Below are 18,638 nucleotides of genomic sequence, written 5' to 3' on the forward strand. Positions count from 1 at the left end.
CTGTTACACATCGATGGGTGACAGAGAAATGAAAACAGATGGTGTTGTCCGGCCGGACATCCGTTATCATTTCTCTGATGGCTTACAATTGACTAAACGTTGCGTCTATCTACCACCTAATGTGGCAATTTTAAGGAGAGTTTGCTTATAACTGATACACAATGATCGTATAAACAGTTTCTTCATTGCTAACAAGGAGTTAGGTTAATTGATCACCTATCGAATGATCGCTAACCCGAAAGAAATTCAAACTAATGTGAACTATATACAACGTATACCGCGGCAATGAGTGGTAAAACAAGACACATTCGCTACACATGTATGTGCTATGCAAATGGATCAAGTAAGGACACCTATCTTACCAATACCGGCGGCAATGAGTGTAAACAAGACACTTCGCTACACACTTATGTGCTATGCAAATGGATCAAGTAAGGACACCTATCTTACCAGTGGAAAGTTCACATTAGATACGAATTTCTTTGTAAAATTAGCTGTTACACATCGATGGGTGACAGAGAAATGACAACAGATGGTGTTGTCCCGGCCCAGACATCCGTTATCATTTCTCTGATGGCTTACAATTGACCTAACGTTGCGTCCTATCTACCCTACCTAATGCGGCAATTTTAAGGAGAGTTTGAGGAGTAACTGATACACAATGATCGTATAAACAGTTTCTCATTGCCTAACAAGGAGTTAGGTTAATTGATCACCTATCGAATGATCGCTAACCGAAAGAAATTCAAAACTAATGCGAACTATATACTACAACGTATACCGGCGGCAATGAGTGGTAAAACAAGACACATTCGCTACACATGTTTGTGCTATGCAAATGGATCAAGTAAGGACACCTGTCTTACCAGTGGAAAGTTCACATTAGAATCGAATTTCTTTGCAAAATTAGCTGATACACATCGAAGGGTGACAAATTTCCCTAACGTGATGTCCTATCCTTCGCTAAATTATTCATAACAAACTAAACCCTACAAATACCCTACTCTACCCCTTTGCGTTTTCACGGGCTTGGGACCGTTAAATAACATGTGAAGCGTGCTATTTAGCCGCATTAGTAGATATTGCTGTCATTCAAGCGACCGACATTAAAACCTAGATCGCAATATAAGTATGCACACAACACATATCAACTAGCATAGCAAACAATATCAGCACAACCAAACATACAACACAGTGCAACAATTCTCTTCTGTATCCTTATTATACATGAGTGGCTCTCCGGATAACAAAAACAGCAGTACTTTGCTTTGATTGGTTTACTCTTTGACAGCTGATCACCGACTAAAGTATGTCCTTGTTTCGGCAGAGATGTTTACTCTTTGACAGCCAATCATCGACTGAAGTATACCATTGTTTTTCAGAGATGTTTACTCTTTGACAGAAAATCATCGACTAAAGTATGTCCTTGTTTTGGCAGTGATGTTTACTCTTTGACAGCCAATCATCGACTTAAGTATGTCCTTGTTTTCAGAGATGTTTACTCTTTGACAGCTAATCATCGACTGGTAATCATTGTTTTGGCAGAGATGTTTTCTCTTTGACAGAAAATCATCGACTAAAGTATGTCCTTGTTTTGGCAGAGATATTTACTCTTTAACAGCCAATCATCGACTGAAGTATACCATTGTTTTTCAGAGATGTTTACTCTTTGACAGCCAATCATCGACTGAAGTAAACCATTGTTTTTCAGAGATGTTTACTCTTTGACAGACCATCATCGACTGAAGTATGTCCTTGTTTTGGCAGAGTTGTTTTCTCTTTGACAGCCAATCACCGACTAAAGTATGTCCTTGTTTTGGCAGAGATGTTTACTCTTTGACAGCCAGACATCGACTGAAGTATACCATTGTTTTGGCAGAGATGTTTGCTCTTTGACAGACAATCATCGACTGAAGTATGTCCTTGTTTTGGCAGAGATGTTTACTCTTTGACAGCCAATCATCGACTAAAGTATGTCCTTGTTTTGGCAGAGATGTTTACTCTTTGACAGCCAATCATCGACTAAAGTATGTCCTTGTTTTGGCAGAGATGTTTACTCTTTGACAACCAATCACCGACTAAAGTATGTCCTTGTTTTGGCAGAGATGTTTACTCTTTGACAGCCAATCATCGACTGAAGTAAACCATTATTTTTCAGAGATGTTTACTCTTTGACAGCCAATCATCGACTGATGTAAACCATTGTTTTTCAGAGATGTTTACTCTTTAAGAGACAATCATCGACTGAAGTAAACCATTGTTTTTCAGAGATGTTTACTCTTTGACAGACAATCATCGACTGAAGTATGTCCTTGTTTTGGCAGAGTTGTTTTCTCTTTGACAGCCAATCACCGACTAAAGTATGTCCTTGTTTTGGCAGAGATGTTTACTCTTTGACAGCCACTCATCGACTGAAGTATACCATTGTTTTGGCAGAGATGTTTACTCTTTGACAGACAATCATCGACTGAAGTATGTCCTTGTTTTGTCAGAGATGTTTACTCTTTGACAGCCAATCATCGACTAAAGTATGTCCTTGTTTTGGCAGAGATGTTTACTCTTTGACAGCCAATCATCGACTAAAGTATGTCCTTGTTTTGGCAGAGATGTTTACTCTTTGACAGCTGATCACCGACTAAAGTATGTCCTTGTTTTGGCAGAGATGTTTACTCTTTGACAGCCAATCATCGACTGAAGTATACCATTGTTTTGACAGAGATGTTTTCTCTTTGACTGCCAATCATCGACTAAAGTATGTCCTTGTTTTGGCAGAGATGTTTACTTTTTGACAGCCAATCATCGACTAAAGTATGTCCTTGTTTTGGCAGAGATGTTTACTCTTTGACAGCTGATCACCGACTAAAATATGTCCTTGTTTTGGCAGAGAAATTTACTCTTTGACAGCTGATCACCGACTAAAGTATGTCCTTGTTTTGGCAGAGATGTTTACTTTTTGACAGCCAATCATCGACTGAAGTATACCATTGTTTTGGCAGAGACAAGGACATACTCTTTGACAGCCAATCACCGACTGAAGTATACCATTGTTTTGGCAGAGATGTTTACTCTTTGACAGCTGATCACCGACTAAAGTATGTCCTTGTTTTGGCAGAGATGTTTACTCTTTGACAGCTGATCACCGACTAAAGTTTATCCTTGTTTTGGCAGAGATGTTTACTCTTTGACAGCTGATCACCGACTAAAGTATGTCTTTGTTTTGGTAGAGATGTTTACTCTTTGACAGCCAATCATCGACTGAAGTATACCATTGTTTTGGCAGAGATGTTTACTCTTTGACAGCCAATCATCGACTGAAGTATACCATTGTTTTGGCAGAGATGTTTACTCTTTGACAGCCAATCACCGACTGAAGTATACCATTGTTTTGGCAGAGATGTTTACTCTTTGACAGCTGATCACCGACTAAAGTATGTCCTTGTTTTGGCAGAGATGTTTACTCTTTGACAGCCAATCATCGACTAAAGTATGTCCTTGTTTTGGCAGAGATGTTTACTCTTTGACAGCTGATCACCGACTAAAGTTTATCCTTGTTTTGGCAGAGATGTTTACTCTTTGACAGCCAATCATCGACTGAAGTATACCATTGTTTTGGCAGAGATGTTTACTCTTTGACAGCCAATCATCGACTGAAGTATACCATTGTTTTGGCAGAGATGTTTACTCTTTGACAGCCAATCATCGACTGAAGTATACCATTGTTTTGGCAGAGATGTTTACTCTTTGACAGCCAATCACCGACTGAAGTATACCATTGTTTTGGCAGAGATGTTTACTCTTTGACAGCTGATCACCGACTAAAGTATGTCCTTGTTTTGGCAGAGATGTTTACTCTTTGACAGCCAATCATCGACTAAAGTATGTCCTTGTTTTGGCAGAGATGTTTACTCTTTGACAGCTGATCACCGACTAAAGTATGTCTTTGTTTTGGTAGAGATGTTTACTCTTTGACAGCCAATCATCGACTGAAGTATACCATTGTTTTGGCAGAGATGTTTACTCTTTGACAGCCAATCATCGACTGAAGTATACCATTGTTTTGGCAGAGATGTTTACTCTTTGACAGCTCATCACCGACTAAAGTATGTCCTTGTTTTGACAGAGATGTTTACTGTTTGACAGCCAATCATCGACTGAAGTATACTATTGTTTTGTCTACTCTTTGAGAGCCAATCATCGACTGAATGTCCTTGATTTGGCAGAGATGTTTACTCTTTGACAGCTCATCACATATTGAAGTTAGTTTATAGCATATCAAAAACCAAATTATTGTATCGCTGATAGTGATTTAAGATGCTTAGGAAGTTTAAGAATGAAAAATAAGCTGATCAAAATTACGTTGCAATAATTGTCAGTCAAGGGACCTGACCCACCCAAAAGGTGGGACCTAGTTTTAAATGTAAATTGCAAAATCTACGTTGCATTTTTACCACCTTAATGAATGTAATTATGTTGCTAGAGAGGATATTGAAACCTGTGCTTTTAGAAATTCAATTTTTTTTTTCGGGTTAGTAATCGAGAACACTGATCTGAGATGATATGGGAATGTTTTGCATTTTTAAATTTCGTACTTCGTTTACGGGGACAGTTTTGAATAATTCTAGCCTCGCAGACCTCTATTCCCTTTCCATTTTTTAGACCCGTACGAAGTACTGGGGTCTTATGCGTTTACGCATACGTCCGTAACACGTCGAATCGGACTCCCTGAGTAAGGGGAAACCTATTGTGGTTGTCTAGAGATGCCAAATCAGTGAAAAAAAAGTCCGTCTGTCCGTCTGCACAATAACTTGAGTAAAACGCATCCGATTTTGAAAATTCTTTTTTTTTCCCGTTTGGTAATGTCAAAAGACAGACTAAGTTAGAAGATGAGTGATTTTGGATCGACCCTTCCCGAGCTGTGGCCCAATAAGTGCTTTACGGTTTTTCGAAGATATCTCCGGACATTCAAACGTTACACTTGTGACTGATACGTCAAATAAAAGGTATTTACAATACCGATCGACAAAAAAAAGTTTATGGAAATCGGATGACCGACTCGTGAGTTAGACCCCTTGGTGTGAAACAGGCACAGGGCGGCAAGCAGTTTTTGCTTGTAGGTCGGCCACATTTCAACATATTTCGTCTGTTTTAGCTTTATTAGATAGGTATTGACCGTACCAATCAGGGAAAAAAAAAGTTTTTGAAAATATGTTCTCCGGAGCGTGAGCTAGGTCTCTTGGAGTGAGCTCTTAACTGGCTACTCGGCCGTACAGTGAACGTGGAGTATTTTGTCAATATATCGAGTAAATTTTGACCGAATTTCATGAATTTTTTTTTGTTTGAAAGGTATTAACGAATGTAAAGCGTCGGTAAAATTTCCGGTCTCCTAACAAAATGGCTGCCGGTGGCCATATTGGATTTTAATAAAAGTGATATATATTGGGAAAAATGGTACTTAGAGAGTTTCTGTTAACATGGAAATAATTTGTTAGGTGTGTGGGGTGTTTCAGGCACTCCATATATGGACTGGACATCTATATATATCTATATTCACCTATATTGAGCTATATACAGGCATATAGAGCTATATAATAGCAAGTTCATTTGAAGAGTGTCTTATCAAAAACGATTAAGTCCACTTTTATCAGAATTTTTATTAATAGTAGCATGACCACCGTTCCAATCACTCTAAAATTTTGAAGAAAGCTTCTTGGTGAATTGTTATGGATAACTGTAGGATTTGGAAAGAATTTTTGAAGTGGAAACGCTGTTTTGGAGGGAAATAGCACCAGACAGTGGTTCCTGAATGCTGAAATCGAATATTTTATATGCTTCATTTAGTACCTCTCACTGTTTTACTGAATTTTTATTATTGCTGAGGTTATCAAAGATGAAATTCCACCTTTCTGAAGTTTCTCGAACTGATACCTTGGATATCTGTTGATGTCACAGAGGAATCTAGAGATTTCATCAGCTTCCATCAGGTTTTTGTTACTTTTGAGAAGATTTTAGTCATTCTTGAGACAGACAAGGTTGAGTTCCTAAATTTAAGACATGCCTGGGACTGATACCTGGGATTTACTGGTGAAATCTAGAGATTTCACCAGCTTCCATGGGGTTTTTATCACTTTTAAGAAGTTTTTAGTCATTCTTGAGACAGTCGAGGTTGAGTTCCTAATTTATAGACATGCCTGGAAATGTTAACTGGGAGGTACTGGTGAAATCTAGAGATTTCATCAGCTTCCATCGGGTTTTTGTCACTTTTAAGAAGATTTTAGTCATTCTTGAGACAGCTGAGGTTGAGTTCCTAAATTTAAGACATGTCTGGGACTGATACCTGGGATTTACTGGTGAAATCTAGAGATTTTATCAGCTTCCATCGGGTTTTTGTCACTTTCTAGAAGATTTTAGTCATTCTTGAGACAGCCGAGGCTGAGTTCTTAAATTATAGACATGCCTGGGACTGATACCTGGGATTTACTGGTCAAATCTAGAGATTTTATCAGCTTCCATCGGGTTTTTATCACTTTTAAAAAGATTTTAGTCATTCTTGAGACAGTCGAGGTTGAGTTCCTAAATTATAGACATGCCTGGGACTGATACGTGGAATTTACTGGTGAAATCTAGTGATTTCATCAGCTCCCAAAAAGATTTTTGTCACTTCTAAGAAGATTTTAGTCATTGTTGAGATAGTCGAGGTTGAGTTACTAAATTTTAGACGTGTCTGGCACTGATACGTGTGATTTACTGGTGAAATCTTGAAATTTCATCAGCTTCCATCGGGTTTCTGTCACTTTTGAATAGATTTTAATTATTTGTGACGCATCTAAGGTTGTTTTTAAAAGTTTTCTGTGAATGGGACTGATTTTACTAATTTCGTTCGAATTTTTCGTCATTCGTAGGATTTCTGAGGACTGTCAGTTATGAGTTCCTAATTTTTTACAAGTTGCTTACTGGAAGAAAATAGATTTTGAAACAACGTCCTCCAATTTTTTCTCGTTTTCGTCTACTTTTCATTAACGATAAAATTAGTGAAGTAATAGATTTTCAAATTACAAAAGAAGGAAGCTAAAATCATGTTAAAATTTATTTTTTCAAGTTCAGTCTTACAAGTTCAGTCATCGGCAATTTTATAAATATAAATTTAGTCACATAAATTCCTTCACATACAAAATCAGTCTTCGGAACTTCTTCAAATTCTTAAAATTCTTCAAAAAAATTGAACGATTCAATCGCTCTTAATTATTGTATGAAAATAGACGAAGTAGCAAACAATATCAATAAAAAAGCATTAACCATCCACTATAAACAGTTACAAAAAATAGGTCTCTTCGTCCTCCTCACAACAACAACAACAACAACATGACTCTTCAAAATTATCACAATCAACTTCCTCAGTTTGCTGTTTACCAGCGGGCTTATAATTTGATTTAAAAAATTGTTTGAAATACCGTAGCCTATCATCGGATTTCCAGTCCACACCGAACCGATTACTCAGCAACGAGTAAATATCGGCCAGCTTTGCTTCATTGATTACGACCTTCTCTTTAACCGGTTCAGGTGAGGATGTTAAACGCATTCCTAAAAGTTCATCAAATGGCTGTAAAATCTTGGACGAATTAAGAACGAAACTAAAATCACAAACCTTTTTTACACACTGGCTGGTAGTCTGAGGATGAGTGTCGATAATTCTTATCAGCTTTGATGTCAACAGCCTTAGAATCAAATGTTGACCGTTTGATTTTGAATAATTTGGTTTTGCTTATTTTGAACGGTAGCATTGCGGTGCTCTTGAAGCGTTCGGCGGTATACGTTTTCCAATCAAACACTTGCCAATCTTTCCCCAAATGAACGATTGTTTCGTGTTTTTCGATGATTTCGTGGTATTCAGTTGGCGTCAAGATCTCTTCTTCTTTTCGGATGTCTTTTTCTATGCGACCAAAAACTCTGTCTGGTGGTAGAAAGCTATGTCCCGTTACTGGGAACACTAGCTGGACTCGTTGGATAGATTTCGGAGCTTTATTCACAAGCCACCACGACACCATACAAAGCATTTGCACGTTTTTGTTTTGTCCGCCACATCCATCGAATAGCAATCTAACAACTAGAATGCCCCCGAAGTCCGTGCTCGTTAATTTGTGGAAAACTGCACTAGCAATCTCATTGCTCCCCTTTTTCGACTGTTCTTCTGTCCAAGTGTATGCGAAATTCACCGTCATGTCATCGTCAACATATTCAGCCAACGTAAAATTGTAAAGGTTCATCTGTCTGGAAAAATAAGCTGCTTGGTCGGGTATTTTTGGTAGGGCTTGATTCTGTTGGCAATCGCCAGCAATCGATTTTATGTGTGGCTTCCGTTCCTTCAGCAGCTTGTAAAATTCCTTCGATCGCAATTTATGAATTCTGAGCCGGCTACGAATTAGTTGTTTTCTAGACGGATCTGTCTCCACGAGTAGAAGATGTTTGTAACGCAGACAGAATGAACAGACATCCGTCCGTGGAGTACCGAAAGCCAAATTGAAATTGTTTCGGAATATTTTCTTGAAGAAACCGTACTTCACTCGATTTGGCTCTTCGTTGTTCGAATTGTAAATATTGCACAAATTCTTGATAGATTTCAGCTCGTGTGGCAAATAGAGCTTGCGCGACTTATTTCTGCCGTAGTGACTTTCTCTTGCCTTCAGTTTCTTGATAAAGTCTATGACTGCAGTTCGGTTCGGTCCGTATTTCTTCAATTTGTGATCTCCGCCTCTCGATTCAATTTTCGCATCGCCAGTTTTGTGATAGAATTTCAACAATTCGGTCAGTCGCCAGAGTCCGACACCAAGCACAGTTGAAAAAGCTGATTTGCACACTTGAACTCGTTTAGCAGACTTTAATCGAAGAAAGTATTTTCCGTTTACAGACCGCTGTGCCTTTGACCCGTCTCGTGGACGACGACGATTAACTGGATCTGTAACTACTTGCGACAGTATGTACATGTTTTGGTCACGAGTGTTCGTACGTTTGGCATATATCTGTCTAATCAGTTCAACATCGCCAATTTGTACCTCACTGCACTTGTACGGTCCTCGTTTGTGAACACATTTCGGCACTGATGTATTGGACTTCTGCACATAAATATCGCGTTTCAATTTTCGTTGAACATTTCGCTTCCATTTCGATGGATCTTCACATTTCTTTGGCTCTGATCTATCTCCAATTTCAACGAATCCATCTTCATCGTCATCGATGGGCAATTCATTCGTTGTCCCAATTTTTTTGCATTTCGAGACACAACGGTTGGATTTTTTCTTTGAAGCATCATCCAGCACAGCGTTGACCTTGGCGAGTAGTTTTTGTTTCTTGTTAACGACTGCTGCTAAAGATGGTACTTTAGAAGCTTCTTCACGATGGCTTCGAGTATTAGGTCGAGCTGCAGACATTTCTTTCAAAACTATGTTTCTCACAGTGATTTATTCAAACTGACGCTTCACTAGCTTAAACCAATTTTGTTGACATTACTTGGGCCATTGTTCTAATTTTATTGTATAGGACGCAACCACCACAAAGCTACGAACGTCTGCATTTTTGTATTTTATACTAATGAGACACAGTAGTGGTGGTGTCTATTCAAAGAATCTGAGAAATCATAGACGGAATAGTTATTTATGAAACTTCGGTTAGGCACTAATCAACCGACGTCCTGAAACAGCAATTATCACAGAGCTGTATGTACTGTACGCGCAACAGTGGCAGCAAAATATTTACTTTTCGTCACTGAGTTGTGAAATTGATCCTATTCGTCAAGCATTTTTTGGTGAAAAATTTAAATGCAGAATTTAAATTAAATTTCTATTGAAACTAACAATCGTAATAAATGCTAGGCCGGCCGATTTTTACTCGTTGCTGAGCAATTGGTTCGATCGGGAAGGAAATCTAGAATTCCATTCTTCATCAAATATTTTTTTTAAAAGTCGGTTTAAATTTACTCCTGCTCTCGTGTGAACAAAGAGCACACAAATATTGCATTTAACGTTTTTAATCACATTTCCATACATTTTTCAACACAGCGGTCGTGTTACGTACAGTGTAATTTTCTGTTGTAAGACCCATAACTTACAGTCAAGGAAATAATTAGAAGCGATAAAATCGTTCAATTTTTTAAGAATTTTAAGAGTCACAAGTTGAACTTGTCAAGTTCTGATATGACTGAATTTGAAAAAATAAATTTTGAATTGATTTTATCTTCATTTTTTGTAATTTAAAAATCTATTACTTCACTAATATTATCTAATGAAATCTCAACGAGAAGTAAACGAAAACGAGAAAAATGTTGGAGGACATTACTTCAGAATTTATCTTCTTGCTATGCCGAACTACGTTGCAGTGCCTTGGTATGCTGCAGTGTCTTGCTATGCTGCAGTGTCTCGCTATGCTGCAGTGTCTCGCTATGCTGCAGTGTCTCGCTATGCTGCAGTGTCTCGTTGTGCTGCAGTGTTTCGCTGTGCAGCAGTGTCATGCTATGCTGCAATGTCTTGTTACGTACAACGTCACACTATGCCTTGTCTTTGCTGCTATGCAAAGTTACGTTTGTTAATTATACGTATTCGTTTCCCGTACACTATTTACATTCAATAAACGCGACTAAGCTCATAATCTGTCGAAATAGTTTTTATTAATGTTTAGGTCTAATATGCACATAAAACAATTAAATCCCGTGGATGATGCTACTTTGATTACTTTAACAGTTAATTCCATTCTCATAGAACTTTTAAAATATAAAAACTTTACCTTAGATAAAGTGAAAAATAATTAAAATTTTGTCAGAAATAGATAAAAATCTGATGGAAGTCAATAAAATCTGTAGATTTCACCAGTAAATCCCAGATATCAGTCCCATGCATGTCTAAAATTTAGGAACTCAACCTCGGCTGTCTCAAGAGTGACTAAAATCTTCTCGAAAGTGACAAAAACTCGATGGAAGCTGATGAAATCTCTAGATTGTACCAGTAAATCCCAGGTATCATTCTCAGGCATGTCTATAATTTAAGAACTAAACCTCGGCTGTCTCAAGAATGACTAAAATCTTCTAGAAAGTGACAAAAACCCGATGGAAGCTGATAAAATCTCTAGATTTCACCAGTAAATCCCAGGTATCAGTCCCAGGCATGTCTAAAATTTAGGAACTCAACCTCGGCTGTCTTAAGAATGACTAAAATCTTCTCGAAAGTGACAAAAACTCGATGGAAGCTGATGAAATCTCTAGATTTCACCAGTAAATCCCAGGTATCAGTCCCAGACATGTCTAAAATTTAGGAACTCAACCTCGACTGTCTCAAGAATGACTAAAAACTTCTTAAAAGTGACAAAAACCCGATGGAAGCTGATGAAATCTCTAGATTTCACCAGTAAATCCCAGGTATCATTCCCAGGCATGTCTTAAATTTAGGAACTCAACCTTGTCTGTCTCAAGAATGACTAAAATCTTCTCAAAAGTGACAAAAACGTGATGGAAGCTGATGAAATCTCTAGGTTCCCCTGTGACATCAACAGATATCCAAGGTATCAGTTCGAGAAACTTCAGAAAGGTGGAATTTCATCTTTGATAACCTCAGCAATAATAAAAATTCAGTAAAACAGTGAGAGATACTAGATGAAGCATATAAAATATTCGATTTCAGCATTCAGGAACCACTGTCTGGTGCTATTTCCCTCCAAAACAGCGTTTCCACTTCAAAAATTCTTTCCAAATCCTACAGTTATCCATAGCAATGCACCAAGAAGCTTTCTTCAAAGTTTTAGAGTGATTGGAACGGTGGTGATGCTACTATTATTAAAAATTCTGATAAAAGTGGACTTAATCGTTTTTGATAAAACACTCTTCATTTGTGGAATGTTTATTTATAGTGAAATATAGGTAAATATAGCGGTATATAGCTGTTTAAATAGGAATTTATGAAAGTTGACTTCGTACGGGGCTGTCTATATTGCCTCCGGCAAGGCAAAGAGTGGATAATGCAAGTGATTTTAAAGCTCGAATAGCTTTTCAGTAGAGAATGAAGTAAAAGAAATGAAGAGTTTCACAGTAAAGGCTTTTGATACGAATAGGTGTTTCGTACCGGCGTTAGCTATGTTTTTTAACAAAAAAAGAAGGTGGAAAATGTTTTGTTCTCTTCTTTTGCATCTCAATGTCAACATCTTTTAGCGGATACTTTTGGCATGGTACAATGACACTGAAATTGAAAAAAATAAAATCAAAACAATCATTATACCATATACATTTAAGGTCTTATGCAGTTTAACTCAGGCGTCCACTAAATTTTGGACAATTCATAAAAATTTCGGACATTTTCTGCAAAAATTTCGGACATTTTTTTTCTAATTTTCACTAAAGTTACGCATTAGAAAAAGTCTGTAAGTCATTTAAGTCCATTCCACCAACAAATTCTAAGGCTTTATATGAGATGAGAGAGATGAGATTTTTTTTTAAAGTATACTTTGACATGACCTGTAGCTGTACAGATCATAAACCTGAATAGAGGGCTTGAAACCTTCACGAAAAGATAGTGTTAAAGATGTAGGTTAACTAATGCATGTCGCGGAAGAATAATATCTGACATGTTTCTGAGGTAAGGGTTTGTAATAGATCCCATTTAAATTTCGTCAAACAAACGAAAATCTAGATTTGGTATTTTAGTATAAAAATTCAGAAAACAGAAATCCAGATCTTCATTTGTCAAACGAAATTCTCGTGAATTCAATTACAATACATAACTCCCGAATCAGAAACATGTCGTATTTCAACCTTGCGAGACTGTATGTTTAAATAAAACCAGGTTGAATACGGGTCAGGCTTCTTTCCGTTCCTCAAGTTTTGGACAAATGCTGAGAAATACATTTTCCTCGCATAGAATAATTTCCTCAAATATGTGGTTTTTAGTCAATACACTTCCTTCGTCGACCTACATCATTTGCATGTACTTCATCGAAGGATGGAAGAAATAATGATCACAAGCAAGGTTAAAATTTCGATGCGCCACAGGCGAATCTTGTAATTAGTCTCGATTAAACCTGTTGGAATTTGTGTCTACTTTTCCTACTATTACTTCAAAAATTCGATCATATTCTCCCTTCTATTCGAAATTTTTTAATGTCGACTATACTGAAAAAATGCTTAAAAAAGATATTGGAGTCAGCCAAGATGTGACGCAGGAAACTCTTAACGTGGCTGTCTTTTAGAGCTACAGCTATTTTCTAACATATTCATTCGCTGCGCTCACTCGTTATATTATTATCTTAATATTGATTTTCACTCGAAGGAAGAATTGTAACATTATGCCCGAGTACCATAATCAGAAAAACAGGATTTTTTTTTGAGGAAATGCTTTTTTGAATGAAAACCAGGTCTAGAAAATTAGCTGAGTTAGTTATCGTGTTCCATAGGAAAATAAACAATGAGCATATCGGTTTTTCGAGAACTACTCCCAGACCATTGAGCTGATAACGCCCATTTAAAAACTTGACCTGAGGAATTCAGTTCTCGTTCGAACAAAACGTTTTTGAAAATCGATTTAGATTTACTCAAGTAAAAAAAATATTACACATTTAACGTTTCATATTTAACGTCATATTTCCACATTATTTTTTAATTATAGTGATCGCGGTACCTATACACATTTTCCGGTATTTTCTGCCATAAAGACCCATATGACTTACAGTCAAGTGAATAAAAATTTAGGGACAAAGTATTGATAGACTGAAAGTTCAATTAAATAATTCTGTGAAGCGCGCCGCAGGCAATTTTTTTGAAAATGAGACTTTTATAAGTTTATATATTAAATTCTGGTCAGGTCTTGAAGAATATTTCGGACATTTCGGACAATTTCGGACAATTTCGGACAAATGTGTAAAATTTCGGACATTTCGGACAAGTGGGACGCCTGGTTTAACTTGAATGCATTTTAAATCAGTCGACAAGAAACGTCGGTTTTATCACACTTGCTAAATTAATTGGAAGAACAGTGAACGACATCTCAAATGTCTCACTGTCATTTTTTTCAGAGAATGTCATTGTGAATTTGCAATGACACAATAAAATTCTCAGAAAAATTTGACAGTGAGACATTTGAGATGTCGTTCACTGTAGTTGGTTTATGGTTGGAAATGAAATGTCCAGATTTCATAGAACCGACCGAATTTTTTCAATAAATCCTGAACTTAAGTTCGGCGTTTGGTCATTTTTAAAGGGTTAATTCTTGTCCTAAGCTATACTGCTACATCCAACAAAATAAAGCCGAAAACACACGAACAATTTTCCGTTCCTGAAATCGACAATTATTCTGCGTTTTCCATTGATTACGATATCAAAAAGAACTTTATTACAACGGAAAACGCTGCAAAATCGATTTCACATGGACAAGTAAATTTTCTATTTATTTTTTATTTTTATTCTAAAAGTGCGTCCGGATCTACATTTTATTACTGCAATCCGTAGATCTAATTTGTAGGAAGCTAACGAATTGAGTTGGAAAAAATTGTTTCACTTTACCACACGCTGTACGACGACAAACATTATATGTTCCGCTTGCAGGTTAAGCACGTGTTTGTTGTGTAGTGGATGATGTTTGTCGTCGAACAGCGCGTTGAAAGATGAACAGATTTTTTCCAGCTTCCTACAAATTAGATCTACGGATTGCAGTAATAAAATATAGATCCGGACGCACTTTTAGAATAAAAATCAAAAATAAATACAAAATTGACTTGTCCATGTGTATGCATTCACAATTGACGGGGCATTTTTGTTGGGAATTATTGTTATTGTTGGACATTATCGTTTTTGTCCAAAAAAGCTGGCGTCCTCTAATATGAGATAAATTCGTTGGCCTAAAATGCATAAACTCGAACGCGCTGCATCGAACCGCATTTTTCAGCTTTTTTGTATGAATGACAAATACAAACTTAAACTACTGACTTAGATTGCCGGTTTCGGACCTTATCAAGAGAAATGTTTCATTTTCGTGTCATTGACAATCCACTACAGTATGAAATCAGTTGGAACGTGAAAAATGTAATTTGAATCGTAACAGTCCAAACCTGATAACATTTCAAATAAGGTTAAAATCGTTTTGTTGGAAACCTTATCAGAATGCTTCACTGTTTGCAGTGCTGTATTTTGTGCTAAATTTCGAATTCAATTTAGGATTTAAATGAGTCTATTGTAACACTACCCTGTCGATGGTGACAAAATCTGATGATGCTAGGGACCGTTAGGTTTCTCACATCATCTACTCATTATTCCGATTTATAAACTCCTAATCGCATGGCATGGAGCCCATACACACATCTGGTTAAATTATCTCTCTATCGCTGAAAAATCGTTTTTGCAACATTGATACTATTTAACATGAAACTAGTTGAGCGTCAGTTAGTTCAACGTTTGTGGCACACAGTTGGAAGATAACTTGCAAGAATGAGATTGCTTTTATTCGCCATAAGCTGTGTTCTACAGTCAATCTACGGTTCTTACATATTGAAAGAAAGGGGTAAGCCACTTCGAGTATTTTATTTGGTCACCGCATTCACTAAAGCAAGAAAATTCATTCGATATTGAACCAGTTCTCCCACCCAATATTAGTCTACGTATTGTGGGTGGTGACGATGCACCAGAGCGTCTAGCTCCATTCCAATGTTCAATACAACTTAATGGAAAACATTTTTGCGGCTGTGCCATTATCAATGCAAATTTTGTTCTGACGGCCAGTCATTGTGTCGTTGGAAAATCTCCAGAGATTGCAACCATTTTGGTTGGAACCAATAATTTGAGTAGTGGTGGAACATACTATGGCGTTGAACGGTTAATACCGCACGAACACTTCGATACACCAGATGCTGCCAATGATGTTGCTCTTGTGAAAATTAGGGGATCGATTCAATTTAATAAACATGTTAAACCCATCGAACTGGACGAAGAAGAAGTTCCAGATGGTGCTGTAGTTCAACTTACTGGATGGGGTAGGATGGAGGTGAGCTAGCAATTACGTTTATATGGTAATGATATAGTCTTAAACAAAGCACCAAGCAGGGTAATAGAAAAAAATAAAGTAGGTAATTTTGGCTGTGTCAAATGTCATTTTTATTTTATAAGATTTTTACACTCTTAAAAATGCGGTAAGAGCCAAGATATATTCGAAAAAGAGGCACGAACGTTCTTTCAATGAAAATATGATCACTGAAATGTACATTATTTTAACAAATAATCTAACATCACGTTAGCAGTCTGCAAACAAATAACTGAATGTAAATTCTTTAATAAAAGTTAAATGAAAACTAAGCGACGTCTCACGGCGACTCATGTCTAATATAATGTAAATGGCAACTCGTACTAAAAACTACTCTATTTGACACCAAAAAATCTCTATTACCCTGCTAGGTGCTTTGTCTTAAACCACGACAATCGTCTTCAATGTCGTGATGCGGTTTACTCGATTTAAATGCAAAAATTTGCATTCTATGGCTCTAAGGGTTCTAGCTTATAAATAATTGCAAAAATGACACCTTCAGTAAAATGTTCTAGTCACGCACCGACTAGATCATTTCTATAATAATAGCAGTTTGTCCCGTTTCAGTCTACAACTCAGTGCTTTTCTCGCATAATAAATGTATTTTGAACCGTTTCGGTCTAATCATTTTACAGGTTGGTGGTGGTACACCGAACCAATTACAATATGCTAATTTGACTATCCTTGGTTGGGATAAATGTAATAAAACGAACTTGGCTAAACTCGAACTCCTTCATGAGGGCCACATTTGTACAGTCGGTGTAAGGGGAACGGGAGTATGCGGAGTAAGTGATTATACTATTAAGGATTGAACAGTTTTTGAGTCAAATCTGTTAATTAACGTATAGGGGGATTCAGGAGGACCACTTAGTTATCGTGGGAAGCTCGTTGGAATAGTTAACATCGGAATTCCGTAAGTTTTGTAATAGCTCGTCGGTTAATAAAGTATATCATGTAAAAAGTTCGACGAAAAGTGTCAACTGTCCACTTGACGAATTTATGCAGTTTTTGGAGTAGTAATTCGATTGTCACTTAAAATTTGTCTCATTCGTGCTTTCAGATGTGCTCTTGGTAACCCCGACGCATATGCGAGCATTTCCTATTATATTGACTGGATTACGGAACACCAAAAAAATGTAACCACGACAGCACCATTGTATGCCAATTTAATTGAAAAGGATCAGAGTGAGAATTATGCATCAGACGTCAAGATAGGTAAATGGAACTAGTACTAGATTTTGTCAATACACTAGATTTTCGACAGCTAATAAGACAATAAAATCGTTTTCATTAGCAGACATTTTAGTTTCACTACAACAAGATATATATGCACTAGAAGGTGGACGGGATTTGGGATTTTCTTTGTAGTTTTCCTACGATGAAGAATCTTAAATTAAAATGCTAATACGTTTTGTTGATGTCCTCTCAAAATCTATTCCTTCTCTTGTTGACAAAAAATCTTTTACTTCATTTGGGGTAACATTAATATATAAGAGAAGACAAGAGCTTATCGCCTATTTTAATAGTCACTGTCGATATTAGATGACATCTGGATTTCTTGACTGGCAGATTTGTATTTCTGAATTGTGGTAAAGGATCCTAATCCTTCTTAAGTAGCTAATCCGTGAGATGGGTTTTACAAATACACGCTCAAATAACAATTTTTAGAAATCGTAGCGGGTATCACGTGGTGTCTTTATTAAAATATTCGAATGAAAGACATCACGTGGTACCCATCATGATGTTTATTGCAGTCGGTATCGCCCAAAACCACTTACAGTGAAGGTGTGACACAAGTCCACTTACAAAAGAAGTGATATCGGTTGGGGTGATGCTTACAGCTTCGACTCACAAAACGAAATGCGCCGCAATTAAAATTTTAGGTCAATTGGAAATTTGTGTTACATTTGAAAGAACTAGCCTTTCACTTCTAGGGCCCTAACTCACGCGCCATCCGATTTTATTAAACTTTTTTTTTGCCTATAATTTGCCGTTACATTTCTATCGTAAATTTTGCCGTAGATATCAAGGTTCTGAAAGAACAGGTTAAGACACTTTCGAGTTGATCACGAAGGCGGTGTGATCAAAACTTTCCTGTAGCGCCAACTAGGTTTGGAAAATTTTATATGACGATTTCAAAACTTGTTCCTTTGAGTTCCACCACAAAAAGAGAAAAGACAAAATGCTACGACGAGCTAATATGATAATGCATCGACAGTGTTGTCGTAATTATAATTATGGATAAACGATGCAGTGTTGGCTACGTGCACAGCCCTGCTACTAGCATGAATATAAACAATATTCGGAGGCTGATGAAATCACAGTAGAACTGCGTTTCCTTTGTATAGATAGATAGATGACTTCGATGTGTGAGTTAAAGCATACAATACAAACAATCGTAGGCGGTAGCTCTTATTACTAAAGCCTTCAAATTTGACACTTGCCATTTCAGTGTTCATGCTAGGAGCAGTGCTGTGCTACGTGTAAATAATTGCATTCCAACAAGGCGGCCCTAACACTTTGCCCTTACCGTCTGTTTCGGATTTCATCAATTACACACGGCACCGTAATCCTGTAAGCCCCTTTGTACTTAGTACGGGG

At 37.1% G+C, this 18,638-nt stretch overlaps 1 protein-coding gene and 1 long non-coding RNA gene across 2 annotated transcripts; one reads left to right on the top strand and one right to left on the bottom strand.

Annotated features, from left to right (window-relative positions):
• Positions 1-7,334: 7,334 nt before the first annotated feature.
• LOC119078215 lies at positions 7,335-16,250 on the bottom strand. Its single transcript, XR_005087955.1, has 3 exons — positions 16,047-16,250; positions 14,731-14,738; positions 7,335-7,363 (listed from the first exon to the last, which is right to left on the bottom strand). It is a non-coding gene; the product is annotated as an uncharacterized LOC119078215 (long non-coding RNA).
• LOC119078213 (chymotrypsin-1-like) lies at positions 15,383-17,334 on the top strand. The gene is made up of 5 exons (XM_037185673.1): positions 15,383-15,521; positions 15,595-16,001; positions 16,673-16,822; positions 16,886-16,950; positions 17,098-17,334. Exons 1-5 carry the CDS (start codon positions 15,449-15,451, stop codon positions 17,264-17,266), a joined length of 864 nt encoding a protein of 287 aa, XP_037041568.1. The 5' UTR covers positions 15,383-15,448; the 3' UTR covers positions 17,267-17,334.
• The last annotated feature ends 1,304 nt before the right edge of the window (positions 17,335-18,638 follow it).

The sequence above is a fragment of the Bradysia coprophila genome, unplaced genomic scaffold, assembly GCF_014529535.1.
Source record: "Bradysia coprophila strain Holo2 unplaced genomic scaffold, BU_Bcop_v1 contig_248, whole genome shotgun sequence".
Lineage (NCBI taxonomy): Eukaryota > Metazoa > Arthropoda > Insecta > Diptera > Sciaridae > Bradysia > Bradysia coprophila.

What these genes read in the sequence shown, in the direction of transcription:
- LOC119078213 (XM_037185673.1), top strand. Translation starts at nt 15,449, where the DNA reads ATGAGATTGCTTTTATTCGCCATAAGCTGTGTTCTACAGTCAATCTAC. An exon ending in CTGGATGGGGTAGGATGGAG is followed by an intron (nt 16,002 to 16,672) that starts GTGAGCTAGCAA and finishes ATCATTTTACAG; the next exon opens with GTTGGTGGTGGTACACCGAA. An exon ending in ATAGTTAACATCGGAATTCC is followed by an intron (nt 16,951 to 17,097) that starts GTAAGTTTTGTA and finishes TCGTGCTTTCAG; the next exon opens with ATGTGCTCTTGGTAACCCCG.